This window comes from Ammospiza nelsoni, chromosome 18 (assembly GCF_027579445.1).
Source record: "Ammospiza nelsoni isolate bAmmNel1 chromosome 18, bAmmNel1.pri, whole genome shotgun sequence".
Taxonomy (NCBI): Eukaryota; Metazoa; Chordata; class Aves; order Passeriformes; family Passerellidae; genus Ammospiza; species Ammospiza nelsoni.
In genome coordinates, this window is record NC_080650.1 from 374,954 (window position 1) to 401,963 (window position 27,010).

At 47.0% G+C, this 27,010-nt stretch overlaps 1 protein-coding gene across 2 annotated transcripts in view; it reads right to left on the bottom strand.

Moving 5' to 3' along the window:
- Positions 1-27,010, bottom strand: part of ADGRD1 (adhesion G protein-coupled receptor D1) — a 108,136-nt gene that overhangs the window by 15,968 nt on the left and 65,158 nt on the right. For both annotated transcript variants that reach the window (XM_059485350.1, XM_059485349.1), the window contains 6 exons: positions 23,192-23,295; positions 20,571-20,682; positions 15,990-16,143; positions 14,646-14,712; positions 13,696-13,762; positions 10,103-10,194 (listed from right to left, as the gene is read on the bottom strand). In XM_059485350.1, coding sequence (XP_059341333.1) covers positions 10,103-10,194; positions 13,696-13,762; positions 14,646-14,712; positions 15,990-16,143; positions 20,571-20,682; positions 23,192-23,295 — 596 coding nt within the window. The remainder of the gene's footprint in view (positions 1-10,102; positions 10,195-13,695; positions 13,763-14,645; positions 14,713-15,989; positions 16,144-20,570; positions 20,683-23,191; positions 23,296-27,010) is intronic.

Here is a 27,010-nt window from a genome sequence, read left to right on the forward strand (position 1 = left end):
GCCGGACCAGGAGGAGAGAGTGGATGGGGCCTTTCCTCCCTAAAAATGTCAGGACTTGTCCAAAGCACAGGACTGCATAGAGCTAGCTTCATTTAATTAATTACAACTACAATGAAACACAGTTTACAGACCTGTTTTTAAGACTTACAGAGCTAGCTTCCTTTAAATAGTTATAACTATAATGAAACACACTTTACAGAGCTGTTTTTAAGAGTTGTAAAGCTGCAGTCAGTGCTGAAAACCCACTATGATTAATTTTGTTTTCCCTGCTCTGGGATGTCAAACCAGGCACACCGTATGCTAAAATTAAGAAGCAGCCCCTACCCTGTGCTCCATGTTGGGGTTTGAGCTTTCAAGCAAAGTGTGGTTCTTTGGAAAAACTGGAGGGAAGCATCAAAAATTATTGGTAATCTAGAAAACATGGCCTGTCTAAAATGGCCGAGGCTCCAATTCCTCCTTTCTCAGACTTTCCTTGAAGAAACACCAACTCTTTAAGAGAAAAAAAGCTTCTGAACAAGTTACTCCCTGAAGAGACTCAAAATTCCATCACCAGAGGCTTTTACCAGTAAATGTGATTGTGTTCTACACACATTTCAAAATTGTCAGAGACAATTACACAGCCATTTGCCACTGCTCAGCTGACAAGTGGCAACAAACTGCACAGCTGGGACGTTCTGTAGCCCAGAAACACCCAGGAAAAACAGCTTTCTCTAGGAATCTGCGGTTTGGCAAAAATTTCTGCCTTTTAACCCAAAGTCAGCGGGACCCGTGTTTTAATTGAGGATGACAAAGTAACAACCACGTCAAATGATGAGGAAAGCGTGTGTGGAGCAGCATCCTGCCCCCGAGGAGCTGAATTCTGGAAGTGATCTCTTGGCCCCAGCAGCCCCAGTGACCCCCAATTACACAACGGTATCAACAGAGCAATCTCCTCCCGTTTCCATGGCAATGGCAGCAGCACCAGGCGGGATCAAGGTCAGCACACAGCCTGAGATGAGATGCCATGCTCTGTGCTTCATGTGAGCTGTAGCTGCAGCACCAGCCAGGATTGAGAAATCATGTTCTGTGCTTCATGGAGCTGGAACTGCAGCACCAGCCAGGATTGAGAAATCATGTTCTGTGCTTCATGGAGCTGTAGCTGCAGCACCAGCCAGGATTGAGAAATCATGTTCTGTGCTTCATGTGAGCTGTAGCTGCAGCACCAGCAGGGATCAAGGTCAGCACACAGCCTGAGATGAGATGTCATGTTCCGTGCTTCATGGAGCTGTAGCTGCAGCACCAGGCATGATTGAGAAATCATGTTCTGTGCTTCATGTGAGCTGTAGCTGCAGCAGTGGCAGAGAAACGCTGCATCCCTGCCTGCTCTCCTGCCTCAGATGCACACCCAGGGAAGGGAACCAGGGCTGCGAGGGCTGCTGGGGCCCAGTGCATTTCTATGCCTCTTATTGTGTGCTTCAAGAGAGCACCTCAGGGTTTAACACAATTTCCGATGCTAGGAGAGCAGCTCTTCTTCATTGCAATTACCTGTATTTCCCATTTATTCTATTTTATTCTCAGATTGCTTTATTGGGAAAATACATAAGCCGCACTTAGCTAGGGGCTGTGTCAGACTGGGCAGTGATTTACAGGCTGCCCAGAGCTCTGCACGAGGCACATGCTTAAATAACATTTGTATTCTGCAATGCCACAACTGTAATATTTGTTCTTATTATTCTGCATAGAGCTGACACAGAGTTCCAGGGTTATAAATTGGAGCCAAGGGTGCAAATGAAGCAGCTCAGGCAAACTCTTGAGGTTATTGCTGTTCACAGGGAATTGTCCCATTTGTGATGAACGAGCAGCAGTTAATTGTTGCTCTGGCACCAGGGACCAAGCTGTGACTCACAGCCCCGTCCTCCCACCAGCACTTTCATGGCTTCAAATCTGATATTAAAAGATGGAAAACTAAATCCAGTTAGGACGTTTAAAAAACAAATTAATGCCAACTTCAAAGCTATAGATTTTTAAAACCTGAAAGTTGCCATAATTGTAGAAGGGAAGGAGACAAGCTGTCCTTCAGAGAGCTTTGGCAGCAGGAGGGGACAGTGCGGTGACAGCCCCGTGTGCTGCTCTCAGATGTCTCAGTTCCATTCTGTTAGCAGCGCCCTTGCCCCGACTGCTCTGCCATGGTGTGCCATGGAGGGCTCACCAGGAGCCTCAGCCAAGGGCCAGCAGAGAGTTCTGTCCCATTAAACGCTGTGCAAACCCTGCTTGCCCCAAGGAGATGAGCGGTGAGCCCCCAGCTCTGCAGAGGACAGGTCACAGCTGCAGCCAGTACAGGCACTGTGGGCTGGGGTCAGGAACTGATCCACCACAGGTCAGCAAGAACAGCACATCTGGACAGATGGTAACAGCTGGAGGGGGGCTTGGTAGGGCCCCTTCACTCCCAGCACTGATTCTGTTCTGCTCACAGCAAGGTTTCATCACAGGGATTTAATGAGCAGGTTTTAATAAACCTCATTCTCTCCACATGTGAAAGCAAACATGACTAAGCACCTCCAATAAAAATTGGTTTATCTGTATACTCAGAAAACCCAGCACCTGTTAAAGATGAAGTTTTCCCTGCATATTTTGTACCCATCTGTTTTGTCCTGCTGCCCTTCCTACCACAGAGAGAAACAGGCACGAGCATCAGAGCTGTGTTCCTTTGGAGCCAGCACAACAAACCCTGCCTGAGGAGCAGTGACAGACACAAAGCTCTTCCCACAGAGGACAGTCTGGCTCTGAAAGACACAGCCAAGGAAAAATCCAGCTGTGGAAGGCTCCCCGTGTCACCCAGCTCAGACAGGGCTGTTGCTGCTCCTGGCAGCAGAATCAGCCCTGGCAGGCAGGGTCCCAGCACTTGTGAGAGCTGCTCAAAGGCTGCAGCTCTCCAGGTAACCAGACTGCTTTGCTGCTCCCTTCCCACTACGGGAAGCTTAAAGATATTTGATTTATTTCATCAGATTAAGCCTGTTTCTATTTGTCCCTGCTTGTCTCCTTTTTGCAGAGCAGCCTCCCCTCTGCAGCTATGCTTTACATCCTTTTAATCTTTTAATACTCCTCCCAAAAAGTGCCTGAAATGCTGCTGAACAATGGCAGCGTGGCCTGGAGCCTTTCTGCAGCCTGTGACTCTCAGCATCTGCAGTGGAGAAAGCACTCCCATTACTGTCATTGTGGTCTCTGAAAGATTAGCACCCCCTCATTAATACCCTCATTGGCAACACTCAAACCCATGTTATTTTTAGTCTAAAACCCTGAGTCTAATAAGGAGACACCCAAACTGCATTTGTATTTGTCATATTCAATGAGCCAAAAATTTAATTAGGTTGAAGCCATTATCATTGGCAGTAGCACTTCAGCTCACTAGTTGTTACTGCTTAATACTTTCATTTTAATTATTTCCTTTGTTGCCAGTCAACTTTTCTCCTTCCAACAGGGTCTAGGAGGCGCATCCCTCATGCTGTTTGAAGCCATGTTTAATGAGCATGATTCTCTCCCACAGTGAGAAATTGGGAAGAAAAGGAGCTGCTGAAAGCAGATTTGGCTTGTCACACTGCTCTGTCTAATGGATGGCTCTCCTTCAGCACATGGAAAAAGCTTTTTCCTTTTCATTAGAGCACACAAAAGCAGGTGCTCCCTGTCTCTGAGGGCTGCCTGCAAACATCTGCCACACAGACAGGCACAGAAAGGATTTCCTAGTGCTGTGGGTTTTGAATCCCTGAAGACTTTCAGGAGAGTTTACAGATTGCAACTTGCTCCTCACCTTCCTTGTGGAAAGAGATGGAAAATAAAAAAGCAGAAACATTCTCCAATGGCATCGCAAGGAGGTGGAATTTAGTTATGGAGGAGACAGTGGGATTGCTGTGGCAGGAGAGCTGTCGTGAGAGCTCCCAGCAATGCTGTGATTGACCAGAACATTCTGTGGAAATCCACAGCTGGGAGTGATCCTTACAACGAGGAGTCCTTGGACACCAGGTGCCACCAAACAGGGATGGAATCACAAGAACAAAGTGCAGCAAACGCTCAGGAGCTCTCAGAACAACAGCTGATGACAAAGCAGCAGAGTTATCAGTGCTGACTCCCAGATTTGTACCCCAGGCAGGAGGTGGAGGGGCTGGGGAGTGTTTACAAACAAAGGAAAACACTGAGGCAGAGTCCTGGGTTCATAAACAAAGGAAAACACCAGGCAGAGCCGTGGCACGGAATGGATCAGTGATTAAATAAATGCATGAACAATCTGCACACAGCCCATGCTGCAGGGGTGCAATCGATGGCCAGCTATTACTGCGAGAGCCCAGGTGTGTGCAGCACCTGAGCTGCTCGGGACAGCCCTCCTGGCCTGGGGGAACGCTTCTGTGCAGCTCTCAAACCAAGGAAGGACCAGGTCTGCACCAAAGCTACAGCTCTGTTCCAGTTTCCTGTGCAGGGGTTTGTGATCTATTAAAAATGCAGATGGAACTAGCACAGCAAGCTGACATGACTTACTCCCTGTGCTGAGATTTTCCTGCAGCCCTCTTTTGCTCCCATTCCCTACAGCTGCTGCCACTTTTTCCAATTTTCAGTCACTAATTTAACTAAAGAGAAAGCATATTTTTCTAATGGATAACTGTTTTACTATTTGACTGAGTTTGAGGGATGAAGAAAATAATGAATTAAGAGAAAGAATAGGGTGAATAGCAAAGAAATATTTCTGATTTTGCTGTAATTGCTTTCTCCATGGATGATTACGATAGCTATCACTTTTGGTTCACTGAGTAAAGCGTACAGTTTATAAAAAAGACAGAGATTTTTTCCAACTCATTGGACCATTTCAGAGTAAGCAGTGAGAATGCATTTAATAAGAGTTGGACTTGGCAGTTCATTCAAGAGAAGTTAATGGAAGTGTCTCTTCTGGACAGCAGCATGCAGAAGAGAGCTGGCTGGGGAATCACAGGGGGCTGGCTGGATGTGCTGTGTGTGTTCCAAACCAAAACCACTCCTGCCATGGAGACAGGCTGGGCCCTCCCTGCTCTGCTGCAGTTAATATCTGTCAGTGCCAAACAGATCCCTGGCAGCTCTTTGTGTTACACCCTAACCCTTGCAGCCAAGGGAACTCAGTCCAGTTATTGCCTGTGCTAAATGGGATCAGGCAAGAGCTGTCCCATGGGGAAGGAAACGTGCCCTTGTCCAACACTGCCACACTGGGGATCCCTCTCACTCTAACACAAAACTCACTTGCCATGCAAAAAGCAATGAGACTTTGAAAGGGCTGGGCAGTAAGCAAAAAAAATCTTATTTAGGCCCTTATACATCAATGAATGAGCTGAGTAAAGTCTTTGGATGCAGCAGAAGTAAGTCACAAAAAGAGTTCCAACGGTTCATAACTCAGAAATGTAATCATGTGCCTTTTCAAGCACATGAGCAATTCCATTAAACTAATCTGCTTTAATTGCATTAAGCTTAGAGAGGCCACTGCTTAAACTCAAACATATGATTAGTTATGTCCCTAAAAAAGGAATGGATAATTCAAACAAATGTGTATGTATGCATTTAAATATTTCAAGGTATTAGATTCAGCATTCTATAAACTAAAACAAATTAGCTTTTTGGCAGAAAATCTGTTCCCTGGATGCAAAACATTCTCATTAGGCCACAACTGAATTATTGCTCAAAATTATTTTGCTGAGAATCAATAGCTAACCCTCTGATAAAAGGTTCAAGTATAACCAATGACAACTAAAGGAAAATTTCATGTTCTATACGTGTTCAATATGCTTCAAAAACAACACAAAAACATGATCTTAAGTAGATTGAAGTAATAAAAGGAGATGATAATAATTCTTTGCTCAGCTCTTTCCAGTAAACCGGTCTTGCACAAATAAAATTTCAGACACTAAAAAAGTAGCTATTTTCACACATAAGAAAATTACTACTGACCAAATACTTACTATTCAGACTGTCACAGGAGTCTATCATGCTTCAATTAGTGTCTCTGATCATAAAGTGTTTAATTGTATTCATTTTGCCTTAAATTGCTGGGTATTTTGCAGTTTATGTATCGTTAAAGCTTAGTCTTTTATGTTGCATGTTAAATTCCTTTTAGGGGCACTATTTTTGTTTACTTTAAACGAGCAAAGGAGCACAGCAGTGGCAGTGAGAGCAGAACAGGATGTTCAGCAGGATGGTCTCTGATGTCTCCTCTGCGACAGCCTGAAGAGGCCAACAAGCCAGGAGCTGCACTTTGTTCTGGGGGAAATGGGAATGGGGAAGATGAATAATATATTCACTTTAGGACACTAAAAGGAATTTTGCTCACAACTTTCTTTTATGTTTTGGCTTTTTAAACCTGAGGTTTGCCAGCTGCTGCCTTCCAAGCAGAGCACTGGCTCACCCTGGTGCACACTCTGCAGTCACGTTTGAGTCAGCATTTGAGAGGACCTGCTGCCATATGGAAAATCAGGAACAATTTCTCTAAATAATTACATCAGTTTATTGCTGCTTGTTGCCAAGAGAAACAAGCCTTGTTGGTAATATCCACTCGCATTGCCAAGTAACTTAATTTTTCAGAAAGTAAACATGCTCCAGCAGCAGCAGCGGTTCTCCAGCAATAAACACCCTTTCTAACCGATCCCATCACAACCCAGAATGTCTCTGTTGTCAGGATTTCCTGAGGTGATCTCTGCTCAGGTGTGGCTGAGCCACCACACCTGGATTGAGACGTGCAGAGATGGTGTCTGAGCCCAGCCTGGGCTTTGCTCTGCCCCTGGGGGGAAATCAGAGCTTCTGGGGCAGGTGAGAGGAGCACTGAACAGAGGACATCAGCTGTGGCAGGAGCCAGCACAAGGAGCAGGAGCCCAGGGCTGGTGTCAGCCTGGCTGAGCCCAGAGCCTGGGGGCACAGAGCCAGGGCAGCTCCTCTGCCAGCACCAGGGAGTTTATCCTTGTCAGTGTGATTGCAGTTTGCCTTTGGCAGCAGAGCCTGGCCAGAGGCCAGCCTGAGGAGGAGCCTGCTCTGTGACACCTGCAGGCTGGGATTTCTGCTTTGGGAACATCCACAGGTGTGGGGCCACTCAGCCAGGTGCTCACAGACCGGAGCCACCAGGGAGAGAGGTGGCACTGGCACCTCCTGGTGCTCCTGTCACAGCCCCTTTGGCCAGTGCTGCCAGGCCCCCCAGCTCATGGTCACTGCAGGGGTGACCCTGCTGGGAAGGTGTCTGACCTGCTGTCCAACCTGCTGTCCCTGCTGGGAAGGTGTCTGTCCTGCTGTCTGTCCTGCTGTCCCTGCTGGGAAGGTGTCTGTCCTGCTGTCCAGCCTGCTGTCCCTGCTGGGAAGGTGTCTGTCCTGCTGTCTGTCCTGCTGTCCCTGCTGGGAAGGTGTCTGTCCTGCTGTCCAACCTGCTGTCCCTGCTGGGAAGGTGTCTGTCCTGCTGTCTGTCCTGCTGTCCCAGCAGCTCACGGTCTGTCCATACTGCCCGTGTACATCTCACCCCAGCTGGAAAGAACAGCACTGAAGTCCCTCTTCTTTTCTGCCCCAGGCTCACTGGGCTGAGCAGGTTCTCCCCCACAGCTCCTGGCCCTGCAGCTCCCGTTTGCTGCCTCTGGCAGTCTGAAAGCACAAGCCCAGCTCCGGAGGAGCCATTTCTCCTCACATCCCCCCAGGCTGCTGCGGATGGTGCCAAAGCGTTCCTGCCTCACCACACCCCACAGTGCCAGCTTCTCCAGCTGTGCCTTTGTGAGCAGGCCTGATAACCTGCTGCTGCCACAGCCCAGCCCTGCCCTCAGCGATGCCCATGGGGTGCAGCACCCAGGGGTGCCTGGCAGCCCCTTTATTCGGGGTACACAAAGCATTCTGCAGCCTTTGGGGACCCCTCCCTCAGCCTGCTCCGCTTGTTGATCCAAAACCTACCCTGCAGTCCTTCTCACAGGAGCTACAGACCTTTCTACTGTTCTGGTCCCCGTGTTTGTCACCGGTTTGTTGTGCTGTGCACGTCCTCCCCCGGGTTAACAGCCTGTAATCAGCTCCCAGGGGCTGTAATGCTGGAGCCACAGGGATTGCACACCATGAGAACACTTCCCCTGCACCTGTCAGAGCAGAGCCCTGCTCTGCTTTGTTCTCTTATTTCTTGGAAAATACGCACAAGGATTTCATACTAGCATATCAACTCTGTGCTATAAAGGCTTTATCATTATCTTTTTTTCAACAGACCAGTTATTTTCCCCATGACATCCTCTGTACATAAAACTCTACTTCATCATGCCTCACTGCTATGTTAAATCAGGGTATAAACACTTCCCAGGATCTGATTTGAACATGTATTTATGCACTTCTCTTTTCAAACTTCTTTTGAGGACCCATTTCTTTAAAGATATGAACAGAAGAACTATTCTCTAAGTTCTATTTACCGTCTATTGTATTTTGTTGACTTAATTTATTTCTGGGAGGAAAGCTGTTCTGTAAGAGCATATTTCCATTTAATAACTTAATGGTTCAAGTTTTCAGATGTATCAACCCTCTGATAATATTTTTTCTCCACTTTTCTCCCTGTAACTTTTGTTAGGTCAAATCCTGAAACTGTAATGTGGAAAAGCCTTGGCACAAGGAGCATCTCTCAGCCAGGGTACCTGGAGGAGTCTCATTTTCAGTACAGAGTTACCCCATTCCAAATCTACAGCTGATAATATTTGGGATAAGAACATGTGCTCCTCATTAAAGGCATTACATCTTGTTCCTCAACCAATCATTCATAAATCAATTTACTTATGTGCACACACACAGTTTAAATAAAATAAAGTATGTTAGTGTGCAGGGTACAGTGTGTATTGAATCCACTCCTTGCAATACAGTGAAATATCCAAGTACATGGAGCAACCTCTGTAGCTCCTCTGGTACTTTTGAGATGTGTCTTTGTCTTCATATTTCTAACAGCGCATAGAAATGGGCATTGACAGCATACAGTTATTTGCTTACTAAGTTTCTGTATTTCCTTCGTATTTCTGAAGGTCACAGGAGCTCAGCCAAACCTGAAACAGTCATTTTAATTCCCAGGCTTCTCATTTCACTACAGTGTAATTATCATATTGATTTTTGTGTAGACTTATTTACTGTTTTTCTCCTCCTGTTGGATAAGTGTGCAATAAGTAAACTAACTTCAATTAGGTAACTGTCACCAATATTTAAAACTTTATGACAATTTCAAAAGTACATAAGTAATCCAAGCATAAAAATTATTTTTTATGATACCATTTCAGAACAGTGGCACCAAATCCTTATCATACAATAACCTGTGCCTCAGAAACATTAAACACAAACCATCATCACATTTTTCTGCTACCTAAGTTCCATATTCTTTTATTTATATACAGTGTCATTTCTCTATTTGGACTAAAGCTTCTTTAGGAGATACAAAACGGAATATTCAACATCTTAATTTAGCCCTGATATATTAAATTATCTTCTTAGCTACACACATGTAATCTCTCTGTATATTTCAGAGATCAGAATTTGTCCTTGTAATTCAGAGCTATCTCTGTGTGTGCCTTACATTTCCCCTCCAGACTTGCTAGTGCTATTTCAAAGATGACTCACTCCCAGAGGCCACCACCCCAAGGGGCTCCAGGCACTATGAAATAAAGATCTGCTTGAATTCAGGCACACATTCAAATCCAGTGTAAGTCTGTGTGCTTTGCAATGTCAAGAGAGTCTTAAAGATAAGCATATGCCTAAATATCGTACTGAACTGGGGCTGGAAGCAAGGTCTGTCCTCGGAAGGAGCAGAAGAGTTGCAATAACCCAGTACAGATTGATGATGTGCTGTGAAATTCAGCTTTTGACCGCAGCAGGAAGAGGAAAGTCTCCATTTACAAAAGGGAAAACAATGAATCAGCAAATGCAATAGGCAGGGAAACACTTCAGCCCAGCTGAGCCACAGGTTCCACCCCGTGCAGCTTTAACAAACACGGGCTAACCGGCTGCATTCAAGGGGAGCACACCTTTAACGGTGTTTGCTCTCAGAGGAGGGATGGTGCCAGTGCTCTGGGAGCAGCCCATGGTGTAACAGTGCTCCTGGGAGACTGGCGTTGTCATTTCAATGAGAAGAACTTACTTGAAGGCATTAGCATCCCCATGGACCTTGTAGTTGTCTGCGCTGATCCTGGAGATGACCCTTGTGACAGCGATGAGGATGCCGATGTTGACCTGAGGAGGAGGAGGAGGAAGGAGCCTTGGTCAGGAGTGGAGGGGCAGGCTGCCCTGGGGCGTGGTACCAGCCCAGCAGCAACCAGAACCTTCTGTGCTGGGTTTATTGGCCAAGGGAGGCTGCCAGGGCTGGGCTGTGTCACCGATTCCCACCCCACAGCTCCTCTCCTTCCTTCAGCAGCTCCCCTGTCTGAGCAGGATAACCCCTGGATGGGTGCATTGCCCACGGCCAAGGTGCTCGGGATCCCCACACACAAATCAATACCCTGACGGTAAATCGATATCCTGACGGTAAATCGATACCCTGACGGTAAATCAATATCCTGACGGTAAATCAATATCCTGACTGTAAACCAGTACCCTGATTGTAAATCAATACTCTGTCAATCAATACCCTGAGTGTAAATCAGTAGCCTGACTGTAAATTTATACCCTGATTGTAAATCAATGCCCTGAGTGTAAATCAGTACCCTGACTTTAAATCAATAACCTGACTGTAAATCAATACCCTGCCTGTAAATCAATACTCTGTCAATCAGTACCCTGAGTGTAAATCGGTACCCTGATTGTAAATTGATACCCTGACTGTAAATCAATACCATGATTGTAAATCAGTACCCTGACTGTAAATCAATATCCTGACTGTAAATCAATAAATACCCTGCCTGAAAATCAATACCCTGATTGTAAATCTATAAATACCCTGATTTTAAATCAGTACCCTGACTGTAAATCAATATCCTGATCGTAAATCAGTAAATACCCTGACTGCAGATCAGTCAATCTTGGGTACAAGACCATTTTAAAGGAGCAGTGAGAAAAATATGATAAATCTGAACTGTGCTCTTCAAAGGCTCTGCTCTTTTTGATGTCAGGTCCAGCAGAAACATCAATAAAATGAAAAGAATTCCCAAGAGAAAAGCAGCAAATCTTGAAAAGACTAACACTGAAAATGTTCAACAAAGGAAAGTTTGTGCTGGAGTCACAGGTGAAGGAAGAAGGAAATCTTTATCTCTTAAAGGAAATGTGGCAAAGATTGTCTTGCTGGGCAAAGACCTTGGGTTTAAAGAAAAAAAGGTAGACAATGTGAAGGTGAAAGACATATTTCCCCCTTCCTGTCCAAAGTTGCCCATCAGCTACAAAGCATCAAGAACAAGGGTAGAACAAAACTATGCTGAACTACAGAACAAAAAGAAAGAGAAGACTTCAAAGAAAGCGCTGTTCCTCAGTTAAAACTCGATAATCATCCTCTACTTTGACATAAATATTCCAACTCTGAGGACGAGAGGGTGAATTAAAGGTATTTAAATTTGATTATAATGATTTTCTTGGGGTTTTTTTCCAAATCTTCTGACTCCTTTTTTATTTTAGGTTTCTGAGGGCAGATCATCACATGCTGTGGAATCAGAGCATATCTGTAATAGTTTATTTCTGCCACAGCTCTTGAGTTTATCCAAGGGCCATCCTGTGGAACTGCCAGCTCCTCAAGTGTGCCTGTTGCTCAATCAGCTTTAAGAGATAAGAGGTGAAATTCACTGGTCTTGGGACCATTTTTCTTATTGCTACCAGATCATATTTTGTAAATAACCTCTGTAAATCCTTTGAGGTGGTAGCGAGCACATTTGAGAAAGCCATTTCTGTGCTGGGCTCAGAGCCTTGCCAATGCTTACTCCAACTGCAGCACCAGGAAAATCCAATTTACAGGGACAGAAACAGAGAGGCTCTGCCCCTGCAGCACAGGTCTGCTCCAGGCACAGAACTCCCTGAACTCTGCCCCATCCATGGAAACACCCAGGCAGCACATGGCTGATAACAAGCAAACCTTCTGCCACAAGTTTAATGTCTTCTGTGAAAAATTCAGGTGCTTTGTCAGGTTGGGTTTCCCCCTCGACTGAAGACACGTCCCAGACACTTGGGCTGAGCTCAGTTTGGTTTGCAAATTAACTGCAAGGGCTTTTTGTGAAGCTGCTTTAGGAGGATGATGTAGAGCCTTGAGTGCTGTGTTTGGGGTGTGGGGGACAGTGATCTCAAGGCCTTAAGATGCAGGTAGAAGCCAAAAGACCTACATATAGAGGGAACTATTTCCTTCATCATATCCCTTGACGCAAACCCCAAAGAAGGAGCATATTTGGTGTGGGAATCTGTGTAGGGCTGGGAGGTTCTGTGAATTACTGCCTAGAAAAGAGTGTGAGAGTGTTCCTCCCCAGTCACAGTGCCTCCCCATCCCTCTGCTTTAGGCTCCGTGGTGTCTGGGGTGCCTGTGAGGCTGGGCAGGATAAATGTGGATGGGCTGTGTCTGCCTGGTCTCTGGGGACTGGGAGTTGAAAGGAGCAACCCCCTGTTTTCCTCACAGCATAATCCTCTTTCTTGGCAGAGACACTGCTGATTGAACTAGTCAAAAACTGCTTTTTGAGAAGTATTTTCAGACTTAAATGCTAGTTTATGCAGCTGGTGGTTAATTTGTTATTTAAAGAACACAGGCACACATGCATACACACCAGATAGTGTTTAGCCCTGTTATTTCCCTATAGGCACCAACACATTTTTCAGCTGGAATTTCCAATGCCCAGAGAGGTAATTTGTCAGCTCACTTGCTGCTATTTTGGGCAGAGCTGGGTTTAGACTATTTAACAAATTGCTCTACATGGATCAACCTTGTGAGCTCACTCTTTCTCTTTCTGAAAGTATTTGCATCCCTACAAGAACATAATTTGAGCTGCACAAATGTTATATATCATAAGTCAGAGCCAGCCAGTTAAACTCTCACTTTCTCTGCCAGGCAGCTGCGCATGCAGACTGCAGGAGGCTGTGCTGGCTCAGGTGAGGATTTCACTACCTGTGTGTTTTGGCGACCACCATGCTTGGGCAGCAGCCTGGGGAGGTTTGGTGCCACTGACAGCATCTCACTTCTTCCTTTGGTGCTGAGCAATGGCCAGAAAGCAACGCTAATGTGAGCGGGGGACATTTGAATATTAGATTATTTTAACTGCTCTCCAATCATCTATACCTACGTACCTTGGAATGCAAACTGAGGTGCTGACCTGGCACAGGCTCTCTGCAAACACTCCTGACCCTTGGGGTGAGCACAGCTACAACTCCCTGCAATTTAACAGGTGAGCACCATTCAGCACCTGCTGTGGAGGTGTGAGCACCATTCATTCAGCACCTGCTGCGGAGTGTTTGTGTGCCAGCCCTGCAGCTGTGACCCTGCACCCCTGGGAAGGGGCAGCTCATCAGAGCTGGACCCAGCAAACTCACCTGGACAGCCCTGCCCTGCCTGAACCCAGCAAACTCACCTGACAGCCCTACCTGAGCCAAACAAACTCACCTGGACAGCCCTGCCCTGCCTGAACCCAGCAAACTCACCTGACAGCCCTACCTGAGCCAAACAAACTCACCTGGACAGCCCTGCCCTGCCTGAACCCAGCAAACTCACCTGACAGCCCTACCTGAGCCAAACAAGCCCACCTGAGAGCCCTGCCCAGCCCTGCCTGTACCTACCAGAATGACAAACATGGCTGGTGCCACAAAAGCCCAGATTGCTCCGTCCTCCAGGGAGAGCCAGCAGCTGCAGGGAGAGCAGAGTTGTTCCAGAGGAAACACACACAGCATTTAATCAGTAATGTCATTAATTGAAAACAACCCCAACTTATAAAACAGACAAAAGAGAGTGCAAGAAGGTGATGAATTCTGAAAGCAAGAGAATGGTAGCCCGTCAGGACAAGGCTCCTTCTCCCCTGACACTGGGGACCCAAGGTGGGTCTCACCTGGGTTTGTCACACAGTCAGTGACCCCTCTCTGCCCCAGCCCACCCTCCCAGCAGTGCGAAGATGGGAAGAGAGGAAATGCTTTATTTGCAATTTGCTGCTCTGGTGTCCTCAGCTACAGGCTGTTTCAGGGCTGCAGCACTCTGAAATGTCTCACTGCAGTGGATTTCTCTCATTGCTTCCCCTGGCTGCTGGTGGGGAAGGGGCTGGCAAACATAACCAGGCCCTTCTTACAGCCCTGATTTCACTTTACCACCTGTGAAATTATTTTAGGATTAAATCATATGGTGTTTTTTCAGATAAATTTGCTCTTCTTTTCCTAAATCAGAAAGGAAATTAATTTTCAACGTTTTGGATATTATCCCTTCCAGATTTCAGGTGTGTAACTGCAGTTTTCTTTGGAAGATTGAATATCTTTAGTCAATGACTTCTCTCATCTTGGTGCAAGCTTTTCCCCCTGAGCAGGGAGCTCACTGAGGAGTGAAAAGCAGGGAAAGACCTCGGGAGCTTTCTGTGCATCATCTCTGCGAGAAGCAGACATGAGGCTTCTGTGTTTAACAACATCTCTACACAAGTCATCCTCTCTCTGCTGCTCCTCAGGGGGACGTGCAGCACCACAGCCCAGTTAACACATGTACAGGGTTCCAGCCCCATGGCACCTGCAGGAGGCGTTCCCATACTCACTTGCCACTTTCTCCATAGCTGTCCAGGGACGAGGAGGCAGAAATGACACAGATCACCAGTGGGCAGCCTGCAGCAGGGCAGGGAAAGGCAGATCCAGAGGCATTATTAGGAATAAAAGCACATCTTCCAGTGAGCCCTGCAGGGTCTGCTAAATTTTGTATGAACAGCTCAGAGCCATTTTCAAATTTAGTCTAACTTGACATCCTCCTGCAGCTGTTTAATCCAACATTAATTAACCGATGTCAGACAAAATGACTTTTTAATACAGAACTAGTTAAACTGTTAAACGGGATGAGTGCTAATTTCCCTGGGAACCACAGTCCTGTTCAAGCCTGGGTTTGGTTTATGGACGTTCTGCCTCCCGCTCTCCAAGCAGTGCTACACGTGAAGCAGCTTCAGCCTTATTTTAACCTCCTTTAACCACTGCCAGGTCCTGCTGTGCCACCTCATTCCAGGCCAGGAGCTGGAGAGGAGGCCAGAGATTTACTGCCAGCAGTTCTGAATGCAGTGAAAGCCATCCCTTCAAATATTAAATGATTGCCTGCTAATTCCTGTATGATTTAATAAAATGTGAAGGTTTGAGCTTTGATCATCTTACAGAATTTAATAAACAGGTCCCAGACAGAGTATTAGACATGATAGCTTAAAGTATCAATTTTCTTTTTTAATTCTTTTGGTTTTCTGCATGAGGGTTTTACAAAATTCTCTGACAGGCAATTTCTGCTTAATTTTACCACTATCATCCTCACAAATCATGTAAAGTTTTCCAGTACTGTCAGAAGCATCATTTTTGGAAGAAGTATTTTCATTCTTTAATAACTGCAGCTAGAAGCACATTTATAGATATTTATATGAAGATATATATTTATAAATATGGGGTATCCTTAGTAGTTAAGAAGCATTGTATTTTGAAAGCATCTGTGACTTCTTTACAAGGAAAAACCCCAAAGAATACAAAAAAACAGGCTGTAGAAACTCTGTGGCATATAATTCAAAATAATTTTAGGACATAAATTCTAAAAGGCTAAGTATGTCATTTATTGAGAAATATGATCATTTATTGAGAAAGATGAAGCATTAGACACAAAAGGAAGTGCATTTCCCTCCAATGATAAAAATATCTACTTTGCTTGGTGAGGATGAGTATATTCTCCCAATTTATATTGGGAAGTTCAGACTTCTGAGCTCTGATTGCAGTCAGAACAACTCTGCATTTTCTCATCCAACAGACCTGCTCTCAGTAAGGCAAACTGTGATCATAAGATGACAATTTCAAATGTGCTTCTGAACATAATCTCGTCCTATAGTGAGGAGACTTAAAGTAAGCAGCTACTAAATGCTTACCCCATCCAATTCCATAATAATATAAGTGCTTGCTTTCTTCTGACCCAAATACTTTGATCACCATGCTGTAAAGATGAAATCCTTCCACCAGCATCCAGGCAAATGCACTCAGGAAGAAAAAATGAAGGAGAATGGCCAATATCTTGCAAGGCAGCTAAATTGGGAGCAAAAATGAATACATTACTTCTTTGTGATACAGCCACATCAGTTTTCTTTTTTTTTAAACTTCTATAGACATTTACAGGCTAAATGCTAAATCACTGGAGTAAAACTGTCTTAGAAAGCAATATACAATTTCGTTTTTCTATTGCATTTGAAATGTTGGGACTTGGTAGTGCAATGAAAATGGAGGCTTTCCTGCCCAGACTAGAGCAAGGACATTCTAATGCAAATCCAATGCGACTACCTGTGTTCAAAAGCAATAAATTTGGGGTTAATTTGTGTAAGTGAGGTCTGTATGTGGTCTAGTATTTCACAAAGTTCAGTGACATATTATTAAACCAGATTAGCTTATTGACAAAAGCTGTAAGAGCCTTTCCAGTTAGTTTTATCATAAGGCTATAAAATCCATTTTAATGCCTTTTGATTTCTACCAGAAGATTAGCCCACAAAAATCTAAATGCAACATAAAGCTGACGTCCAGGCTAGTTCTGTCAAATGGATATTTTCCAACTTTAGAGTAGCCAAACAATATGAATCACAAAGCAGCAGAAAAATGGCACGCAGTGAATTAGCAGGAGGTTGGTCTGTATAGAATTTTGTGTAATACCTGCTTGCAGATTTTACATAAAACCCATAGCAAAGTTGCTGCTCATTCTGGTGAGGTTTTTTGCCCTAATTATTGCTCAGCAGTTACTGTTATATGGCAAAATTGCCTTCTGTAAAAGCACTGGGGAGCTGAGCCTTCACACACTGAACCCAGGCATGTCTCTCTTGCTGCACCTGTGAAACACCCACTTTTAGCAGAACACCTGTAAGAAGGCAGATCTTGCTCCTGCTACTCCTAGAGGGGACAGCTGGAGGGTCTGTGCAAATAGAAAACGCAGCCCAGCCAGCAGCAAGGTCTGTCCTGCTATTGCTGATGAGAAGGTGAAGCAGGCTTTCAGAAAGGCCAGACAATATTTGTCATTTCTTTCCTGAGGACAGTCTTAAAACAGATAGGTAATTTTACAGCTATATCACAAACAAAAGCAGCTTGTTTCACCTCTCCTTTTGGATGTTTCCAGCAATTCCAGGCAGGAGTATTGAGTGAGAAAGAGATAAATACCCCAATCCAGAACTGCAGATAGTAGAGACATTAGATTTTCCTGGTTGTGCTGGAAAAAACCCAGGGCTGGCTGACACCTTATACTTCAATTTTTATTTTCTTGTGTCTCAACAATATAAAGACACAAAAAGACATCCTGATTTTGGGACGAATTGCCTTCCTGGAATATGTCATGATCAGTTAACTATTGAAGATAGGTGTCAATGACCAGATTTTTATAAATAAATGAATAAATTAGGTGTACTTGAAAGTTTAAAGCCCTGTTTGTGAAGATAGAGCTTTATGGTTAAAAATCATTATTATCCTACAAAAGAAAAAAAAAATCCACTGTTATTCCACAAAAGAAAAATTGCTGCAGAATGAATTGTAAATCAATAAATAACGCATCTGAGAATAGCGGGGGATGCTGCGTGCCATATCTGCAATCAAAGCTGCACTATCCCCAAGCCAGAGAGGGGAAAGGATGGGCAGGCCCAGGGCGGGAGGCGATGCCAGCTCGGGCAGGGGGCACAGAGGGTCCTGCAGGGGACCCGAACAGCCCAGCCCCACACTGCAGCCCTGGCACAGGCACAGAGCACACACTGACACCTGCCAGGGCAAACGCTGCCTCCCTCTCTCTGTAAACCCGCTCGGCAGCCCAATTACAGTCCAATTAAGGGTATTTAGGCTGCTGTCAGAGCTAGTCAGGAGTGGGTAATGACAGGAGACCAATAAAGGATGAATCACAACCCCCCGGACTCCAAGAGGACAAAGCATAAAAATAAAAGCCCAGCAGACAGTATTTACATCAGGTCTGTCAACTTTCAGATCTTTGCAGAGTTATCCCAAACAATTACAGCTCTTATAGAAGAGGCAAGGCTAAAAAATCCTTGGTTTCTGTGAAGTATTTAATTTCCCAAAGCCTGGGGTGTAAAACAGCTCTCACTTCCTCGTGCTGCCATCCCAATTTCACCAAAGTAGGTTTGGGACAGGTGTAAGGGGAAATCTGCACCCACCAAACTGCAGCCTGAGCCTGTGTGAGAGCTTCACAAGCTGGAATAAGCAGGGCCTGAGTGTGACCAAGGCAGGTCATGAACGTGGGTGGCTCTGGGGCTGGTACCTGGAGAACGTGGGTCCTCCAGCCCACAGCAGGGCACACAGCTGGAGCTCCAGCCCACAGCAGGGCACACAGCTGGAGCTCCATCCCACAGCAGGGCACACAGCTGGAGCTCCATCCCACAGCAGGGCACACAGCTGGAGCTCCATCCCACCCCACAGCAGGACACACAGCTGGAGCTCCATCCCACAGCAGGGCACAAAGCTGGATCCCCACCCCACAGCAGGACACACAGCTGGAGCTCCACCCCACCCCACAGCAGGGCACACAGCTGGATCCCCACCCCACAGCAGGACACACAGCTGGAGCTCCATCCCACAGCAGGGCACACAGCTGGATCCCCACCCCACAGCAGGGCACACAGCTGGAGCTCCATCCCACAGCAGGACACACAGCTGGAGCTCCATCCCACCCCACAGCAGGACACAGCTGGAGCTCCACCCCACAGCAGGACACAGCTGGAGCTCCACCCCACAGCAGGACACAGCTGGAGCTCCATCCCACAGCAGGACACACAGCTGGAGCTCCACCCCACAGCAGGGCACACAGCTGGAGCTCCATCCCACCCCACAGCAGGACACAGCTGGAGCTCCATCCCACAGCAGGACACAGCTGGATCCCCACCCCACAGCAGGGCACACAGCTGGAGCTCCACCCCACAGCAGGACACAGCTGGAGCTCCACCCCACAGCAGGGCACACAGCTGGAGCTCCATCCCACCCCACAGCAGGGCACACAGCTGGATCCCCACCCCACAGCAGGGCACACAGCTGGATCCCCACCCCACAGCAGGGCACACAGCTGGAGCTCCATCCCACAGCAGGACACACAGCTGGAGCTCCACCCCACAGCAGGACACACAGCTGGAGCTCCACCCCACAGCAGGGCACACAGCTGGAGCTCCATCCCACCCCACAGCAGGACACACAGCTGGAGCTCCACCCCACGGCAGGGCACACAGCTGGAGCTCCATCCCACAGCAGGACACAGCTGGATCCCCACTCCACAGCAGGACACACAGCTGGAGCTCCACCCCACGGCAGGGCACACAGCTGGAGCTCCATCCCACAGCAGGACACACAGCTGGAGCTCCACCCCACAGCAGGGCACACAGCTGGAGCTCCATCCCACCCCACAGCAGGACACAGCTGGAGCTCCATCCCACAGCAGGACACAGCTGGAGCTCCATCCCACAGCAGGGCACACAGCTGGAGCTCCACCCCAGGAACAGACTGAGGCCCTGCTGGCCTTGCTCAGCTGTAAAGAGGCTTTCACACACCATCTGAAGTGACTCAGCCGAATTGTCTGACAATTTGGGATGGGTGAAAAAGAAAGCCCTGTGAGAATACCTGACACTGTCATGCTGGGTGAACTGTCCATTGCCCTCGAGCCCATGTCCTTTCAATGGGGTTTTAGCTCTCTACTTAAAGAGGATTATTTTCATGCCTGGTTTCTACTGTCTTCAGTTTCATCTTTTGCTGCTCTCCAATGTCTCAATTTCATTTTCCTTCTGAACCATCCCCTCTCATTTTCTCCCTTGCACATTGCATGATTCATTCAGGACCCACCCGAATGTTAAACAGCAAAAGAATATGAACTTAGTTTTCCACAGTGCTTTTAGGTCCTCAGGTAATGACTGCCTGTGCAAACCAGGCATTACAGTTATTTATAAACGTAGCAGAAATTCAAGGGATCCCATCTGAGCTGAATATAAATTTAGGTAGCTGTTGTATTGGCAAAATGAACAATGTGCAAACCTCATATTTACTTCTACTGAGAAAAAATACCACCACCACCCCCAATAACAGAAACCACTGGCTGCTTCTGATAAACAATGTGGAGCAGCAGCTGGTCACAAGGCTAGCCGAGTTTTTACCAGCACAAACACAGTGAAAGTTTATTGTAAAATCAGGTTTTGCTTCTGCTTTTCAGGTGGAACTTTCCATCAAAGACCTCATGTTACTTTAAACTGTGTTTTTAAAATTAACAGGGGAAAGAAACTGGGTGTAGTGGTATGTGATGCAGTTAACTTGGCCTATTTGTCTTGCTCTAACTGGGCTGTTTTGGGTGCCAGTTTAATGGTTTAGAGCTGGCGCCCTGCCCGAGGAGCTCCCCTGCAGCAGGATGGTTTTTGGCTAGGGCATGTTAGAGACAGATCTCCCCTGGCTGTGCCCGTGTCCCACCCTGCCTGGGGCTCCCCAGGACCCCCGAGACTCACGGTTGCGGGGCTGAACTGGAAGCTGGCCAGCAGCAGGGCCTGGGCCAGCAGCACGGCGCTCGACAGGTTGGCGTGGATGTGGTAGCGCTGGTTGCGGATGGTGCTGACAGACCTGCGGGCACAGAAACACTCAGCACGGCCCGGGGCACTGAACGGGCTCTTGCTCTGGCTGGGGTGACCCCGGGGCCTCTGCAGCCCTCCTGCCAGCAGCGTGGGCAGCACCTGGGCAGGGCATCCCTCCGTGGGCAGCGCCTGGGCAGGGCATCCCTCCGTGGGCAGCACCTGGGCAGGGCATCCCTCTGTGGGCAGCACCTGAGCAGGGCATCCCTCTGTGGGCAGGGCATCCCTCCGTGGGCAGCCCAGGGCAGAGCATCCCTCTGTCCCCTGCAGGCACACAACATCCACCTGCACATGGCAAAGCGATGGCCAGTGACAGAATATCAGCAAGGGCTTGGTCCTGGAGGGCGCTGGGCTGACAAGGAGCTCACACCTCACAGAAAGCACGTGGCACCTGTGCCAGAGCTCCTGGGTTTATTTTGTTGGTATTCACCTTTCTGGGAAATGACATTGGTTCCTACTCTGATTTGTACAAATATAACCTCTGAGAAAAATAGCTCCGTACACAGATGGGCAGTGCCTGCCTTGACAGGAACCTGACTGCGGTTTCAACATCATTTGAAAATATCTCCCTTGGCTTTTCAGAAACCAGCTGGAAATCTGACAAGAACAGGCTTTCCTGGAAGTCTGCTGACCTCGTGTTTCTGTTCTCATCCCAAAATAAGAAACAGAAAACAAAAACATTGATCTGAACATCTCAGGCTTGCCTTAAATTCTGTTCCCTTTGAAAAACAAACAGTGCTGGTGATAACAGGTTCCCATTCCAATGCCCCCTCCTGCTGCCCTGCACCGTGGAACGGGAATGAAGAGGGAGAGCACAGGAAGTACTGAGATCCCAAAAGTAACTCAAGGATGCTCTGCGTGGTGCCAGTGGCTCTGTTCCGAGTGGCTCCACGTGCCACAGGCTGGGCAGTGTCACCCAACTCACTGCCCCCGGGAAGGGGCTGCCCTTGCCAGGACATGGAGAAGCAAAGAACTTGCCAGATTCTTCTGCACTTATGTCACAGTCATCCAACACCACATTGCAAAATTCCACTTCAGCTGCTTAACGAGACCCTGCTCTCCAGTGAAAAGATAATCAAATTATGTTCAATTGGCAGTTTGAAGGATGCTGTATGTAGGTGGGGTGCTTAACCCTGTGACAGTCAGCTGGCTCCAAGCTCTCTTCCAAGTCTTGTTTGCCTCCAGCTGCTTGAGGAGTTTTCAGCCCTGCTGCAGCAACACCTCCTCCTTTTGCTCCCTTTTCCTTTCTAAACACTCCAACATCCAATTTTGCCCTCAGACTAAAGTGGAGCAGATCATTCCCCTTAGCCCAAACATGCCAACAGCACAATGTCAGATAGGCAGATGTTGGACTTATTTAGAGTGGATTTTGCCACACGTTATGCCCTTAATCCAAGTATGACCAACACAGATCTTGAAACTTGGAAATAATATGGGGTCTGGAAAAAAAAACAAGCATTGCAATCAGTTTACTGAGATTCAGCTAGTCCTTTTCCCTAGAAACTGGCCTCTTAACAGGATGTCCAAAATACAAGAAAACAAGAATCAAACCCTTAAGTGAGAACAATATGGTTTAGTGTGTGAAAGGAGAAAAGAATCCCACTCCTTGCTGTACTCCCAAAGTGCTGCACAGCCTTGGACAAGTTACTTCACCCTTAGTCAGGTTTTCTGTTTCTTATTTAGACACAAACCCTCATGAAGGCTTTTTTCCAGAAATGTTTGCATGAAGCCCAGCTGGGCCACAAACTCATTTGTCACCAGGGGAACATAAATAGGAATAAAGGTCCTGGGTGCCCTGGGGCAGAAACCTTGCCAGCACAGAGAGCCCTCACAGGGCTGCCCTGCTCTGGGCAGGAGGGGCAGAGGTTCCTAACCACGAGCCATGGAGAGAATTTCACACTGCTTACAGTGTCCTTCACCCCAGTAAAGCGCCACAGAAAAGCAGCCTGATGGAGAACAGCGAGGCACTTGAACATAAACGTGGGCTGCGTGAGATAATTGTGTACAAGCTGTGTGAAAATAAAGTCAGGCAGCCAGGGCTGACTGAGACTTCCTTACTGGGCATTCCTTTCTGCACACCCTGCCTCACAGACAGGGCAGTGGAACAGCAGAAAGGGCTGTCTGTGTGCCCTGAGCAACCCAGAGATGTGGGGGGCAGAGGGGGTGATCCTGCAGTCCCTGCTCACCTTGCACTGCAGTCCAGACCAAGGCCTCCTACAAGGCTCTTTGCAAGGTTCCTGAACTATAGCAAAGCCTGGACAGCTAAAAAAAATCAAAATCTCTCACGAGATTGAAATAGATGGCTATATAAAGACCATCCCATTTCAAGAAATGAAAGTAATTTAGAAATAATCAACCAAGTGTTACAAATACATGTGCAGGATCTAATTAAGGAAGGTTGTAGAATTAATAGCCTTTGTTTTATCCTGAGCAGCTGAAGGGGTCCTGCTTGCCCTGCTGAGTGCTGGCTGCCCAGCAGGGGTGAAGTTAAAATTACTCACGACAGCACGGCGAATGTGACCAGGGTGATCGTCAGGCAGAGGATGGACAGAGCACAGCCGATGTAAGTGATGGAGGAGAGGGCCACCTGGTGTTCTCTCGTCAGCTGCAGCGAGGAGAGAGAGCAGAGCTGTGAGCTGGTGTCACACTGAGCACAGGGAGAGCAGAACACAGCCGTGAGCTGGTATCACACAGAGAGACCAGGACACAGCTCTGAGATGGTGTCACACACAGAGAGACCAGGACACAGCTCTGAGATGGTGTCACACACAGAGAGACCAGGACACAGCTCTGAGATGGTGTCACACACAGAGAGACCAGGACACAGCTCTGAGATGGTGTCACACACAGAGAGACCAGGACACAGCTGTGAGATGGTGTCACACTCGGCACAACCAGCCCTGCCCACGGTGTCCCTGTCCTGTGTCCCAGCCCAGGTCCTCAGCAGCAGCAGTTCCTGCTGTGGCTGCAGGGCTTGGGCAGCCTTGGCAGCTCAGCCTGGGCAGCTCAGCCCAGCAACTGGCAGGGCCCTGAGATGCTCACAGGGATGCTCCCAGGGATGCAGCAGCAATGCTCTCAGTGATGCCTACAGTGATACTGCAGGGATGCTCACAGGGATACTGGCACTGATACTGCAGGGATGCTCTCTCCCAGGGATGCTCCCAGTGATTCCCACGCCTGTGCAAGCACGCCTGTGCAGGGAGCCCAGCAAACCAGAGAACCCAAACGAGGGAAGCCACCCACCAGAGCCGTTCACAGCCATTGAAATGACAGATCCATTGCTGGCTCTGTGCAATGGATGGAGCTGCAGTGCCTGCTGAGGGAGCTGGGCTGGCACTCCAGCATGGAAACCCCAGCACAGAGCCAGTGTGAGCAGCAGGAGGGCAAAGCTCTGCTCTCAGCCTCTGCCTGCTGGCATCTCTTGCGGACGTAATGCAATTGTTAGGAACATTTGAACTGTAACTTCACCAGGATCTGTGTTAGACCTGGACAGAGTCAATGCAGGCAGGACAGGGTGCTTTGGCCACTCATCCTAAATTAATCAGCATGTGTTTTAACTTTCCATGCAAGTTCTCATAAAAGAATGACAAAAGAGCCCCACCCAGCAAAGGGAGCCAGGCAGTATTAATATGTAATAAGTAGAACAGAGCTAGGCAGGAAAAAGCTTTCTCATCCTAGAAGAATTTTCAAACATTTTTCCTGACTCGATTTTGGATAGACTTGACATTTTCATAAACTGAAGGGAAAAAATTAATCAAAAAGTTTTGATTATGATGCTTGAGATACTGTGTTATTGTTTCAATCTCAATTTACTATTAATTAAATTCCAAGCTGAAAAAAATACTAAAAGGAATGATATCTTTCCAAAACTTTTCTACAACACATTTATCTAATAAAAATAAGTCTTTCACATATGTTTGGGATTTTCTGTTATTTTACACACACACACAATAAAACTTCCCACCCGAATGAAGTATTCCATCAGAGATTATCAAACCGAAGCAGCTCAACCAATAAACTCCCCATTAAAATTCCTTTTACAGGAGAGAAATAACATGCCATGTGGTCATGGGAAAACATAAACACAGACAAAAAGATGTGTTGTGTATGTGTGTTTTTAGCGTAATCATCTGCCAAGCTCACGTGTGCTGGGTTTCCAGCAGAAGAGCTCAGCAATCTGAGAGCCGTGAAGGGATGCACTGAAAGACAACTGTTGCTATGGTGTTCCTGTTCCTAGGAAATATGATGCAGCTCTTGAGTATTTTTTCTTTTCTAGCCAAAGACACATTTCTTTTCCCTGACTGGACAGCATCAATTACAGAAACAAAAGAGTTCTGTGTACTGGAACAGCTTTAAAGCTCCAGATAATTCCTACAAAAGAGATGCTGTCATCCCTCATCCCCCAAAGCAGGCATGCACAGGCATTCTGCACAGAATATTCCTGAAATAGGAATAATCTGTGTGGTAAATGGAGCAGTTTGGAAGTGATTTCCTCATCAGGTACATTCATGTCCAAAACGCATGGACCTCATTTCCTGGTGCCTCCACCCTTTTCCCTGGCTGCAGGTGGCTCACCATTCTGCAGGAGGAGGAGGGGAGCTGAGGAGGCTTTTCAGATGTAAAGTCACTCTGAAATCAGTATTTCTCAGCAGTCCTTAAGCCAGAAAATGTTCCCTGGAGAGTTTCTCTGCTCAGGGAGAATTCAGATTTGCAGTGCTCTGTCTTGGTGTTTGCCCTGGCAGAGATCTCAGAGCAGGGCTGTGCCCTTACTGTCACCGACAAATGCAGAGGGTCCAAGGAGCAAACCAGGGAAAATGGGCAAAAATCACAGAAAGACTGGGTTGGAAGGGACCTCAGAGCCCATCCAGGGCCACCCCTGCCATGGGCACTGCCAGGGGTGCAGGGCAGCCCCAGCTGCTCTGGGCACCTGTGCCAGGGCCTGCCCACCCTGCAGGGAACAATTCCCAATTCCCAATATCCCATCCAGCCCTGCCAGGGAACAATTCCCAATTCCCAATGTCTGCTCTAAACCTCCCCTCCTCCCCTTTGAAGCCATTCCCCCTTTCCTGCCACCGCCTGCTCCTTGAACTGCTCCTCTCCATCTTGCAGGACCTCCAGGTGCTGGAAGGGCACAGTGAGATCAGCCTGCAGCCCTCTCCTCTCCAGGCTGAACAAACCCAGTTCTTTCCATGTGGGAAAGGTGTTCCAGCCCCTCAAAAAACAAACTGTTTGGTTTTTCCCACAGTAATCCAAAAGAAGATAATGATCACATAGATATTTTTTCTCTCCAATTTCTTTGATGTCGTGTTTCTAAGAAACTCTGTCTCTGGGTTTTAGTTCAGTCTTTCTCCAGAAACCCCTGCAGGGCAAGACAAAATGTGAATCCTCTATGACTTAGAAATGAAAAAGGGAAAAAAAAATAATCTCTTCTACAACAAAAATGTACAAAGATTCACTGCAACTTGAAATAACCTGCATAGGTCCCTGCATCTGTGGGCTGGAAATTGCTCTTGCTCTGGTGAGCACAGCCAGAATCTGATGAGGCTCTGAGGAAAAAGAATTTGTATTTAAAGACATCAGAGCCCCACAAACCTCCCAACCCAGTATCTCTGAACATCTGGATGTGGTGTGTTCCCATCTGAGGGCATAACAAGGAGCAATTTGTTGGAAGTACCTGGGTTGTCAAAGCCTTGGGCCTCATTAATTAAGAAACTCTTTCAATTAATTCCAGTGCTCTGATAAGGGCTGATTTTACCTTACCTCAGTTTGTCTTTTTGAAAGTTTACAGACTTCCTGCATGATGTGGAATGTAAAACAGTGATTTGGGATGTTTTTGTAGTCAGCACAAAAACTCTAATCAAGCTGTAATGCTGTTATTAAGGAAAGTAGCATTTAAAAGTACGAAATAAAACATTGAGCAAGCTGTGAAGTCATCCCATGAGCCTGATTCTCACACTTGTCCCAATCTACATTAAATTATTCCTTTCTTCTAAAATGTTTAGCTTCCTTGCATTGGTATGGTCATTCTTTTACCCTGAAAAGCCAGGAAACAAGCTCACGCAGTCAGGAGTGTCAGCAATCACCAGCACTGAGAGACAGATGTTTCTGAGCTTCGGCTTTGACAAGGTAAAATCGAAAATTCCTCCCACCCTCTCAGCCTAGGCTGGACCATCCCTGGGTGCCAAAGCAGGGATGGAGCAGATCCTCCCTCCTGGGGCACTGCCCTCGCCCTGCTCTCCCTCCTGACAGCAGTTACTGCTGCTCAGCACTTCTGCTTTGGACACTCACAGGCAAGCAAAAACTGCCTCACAAGCAAGCTG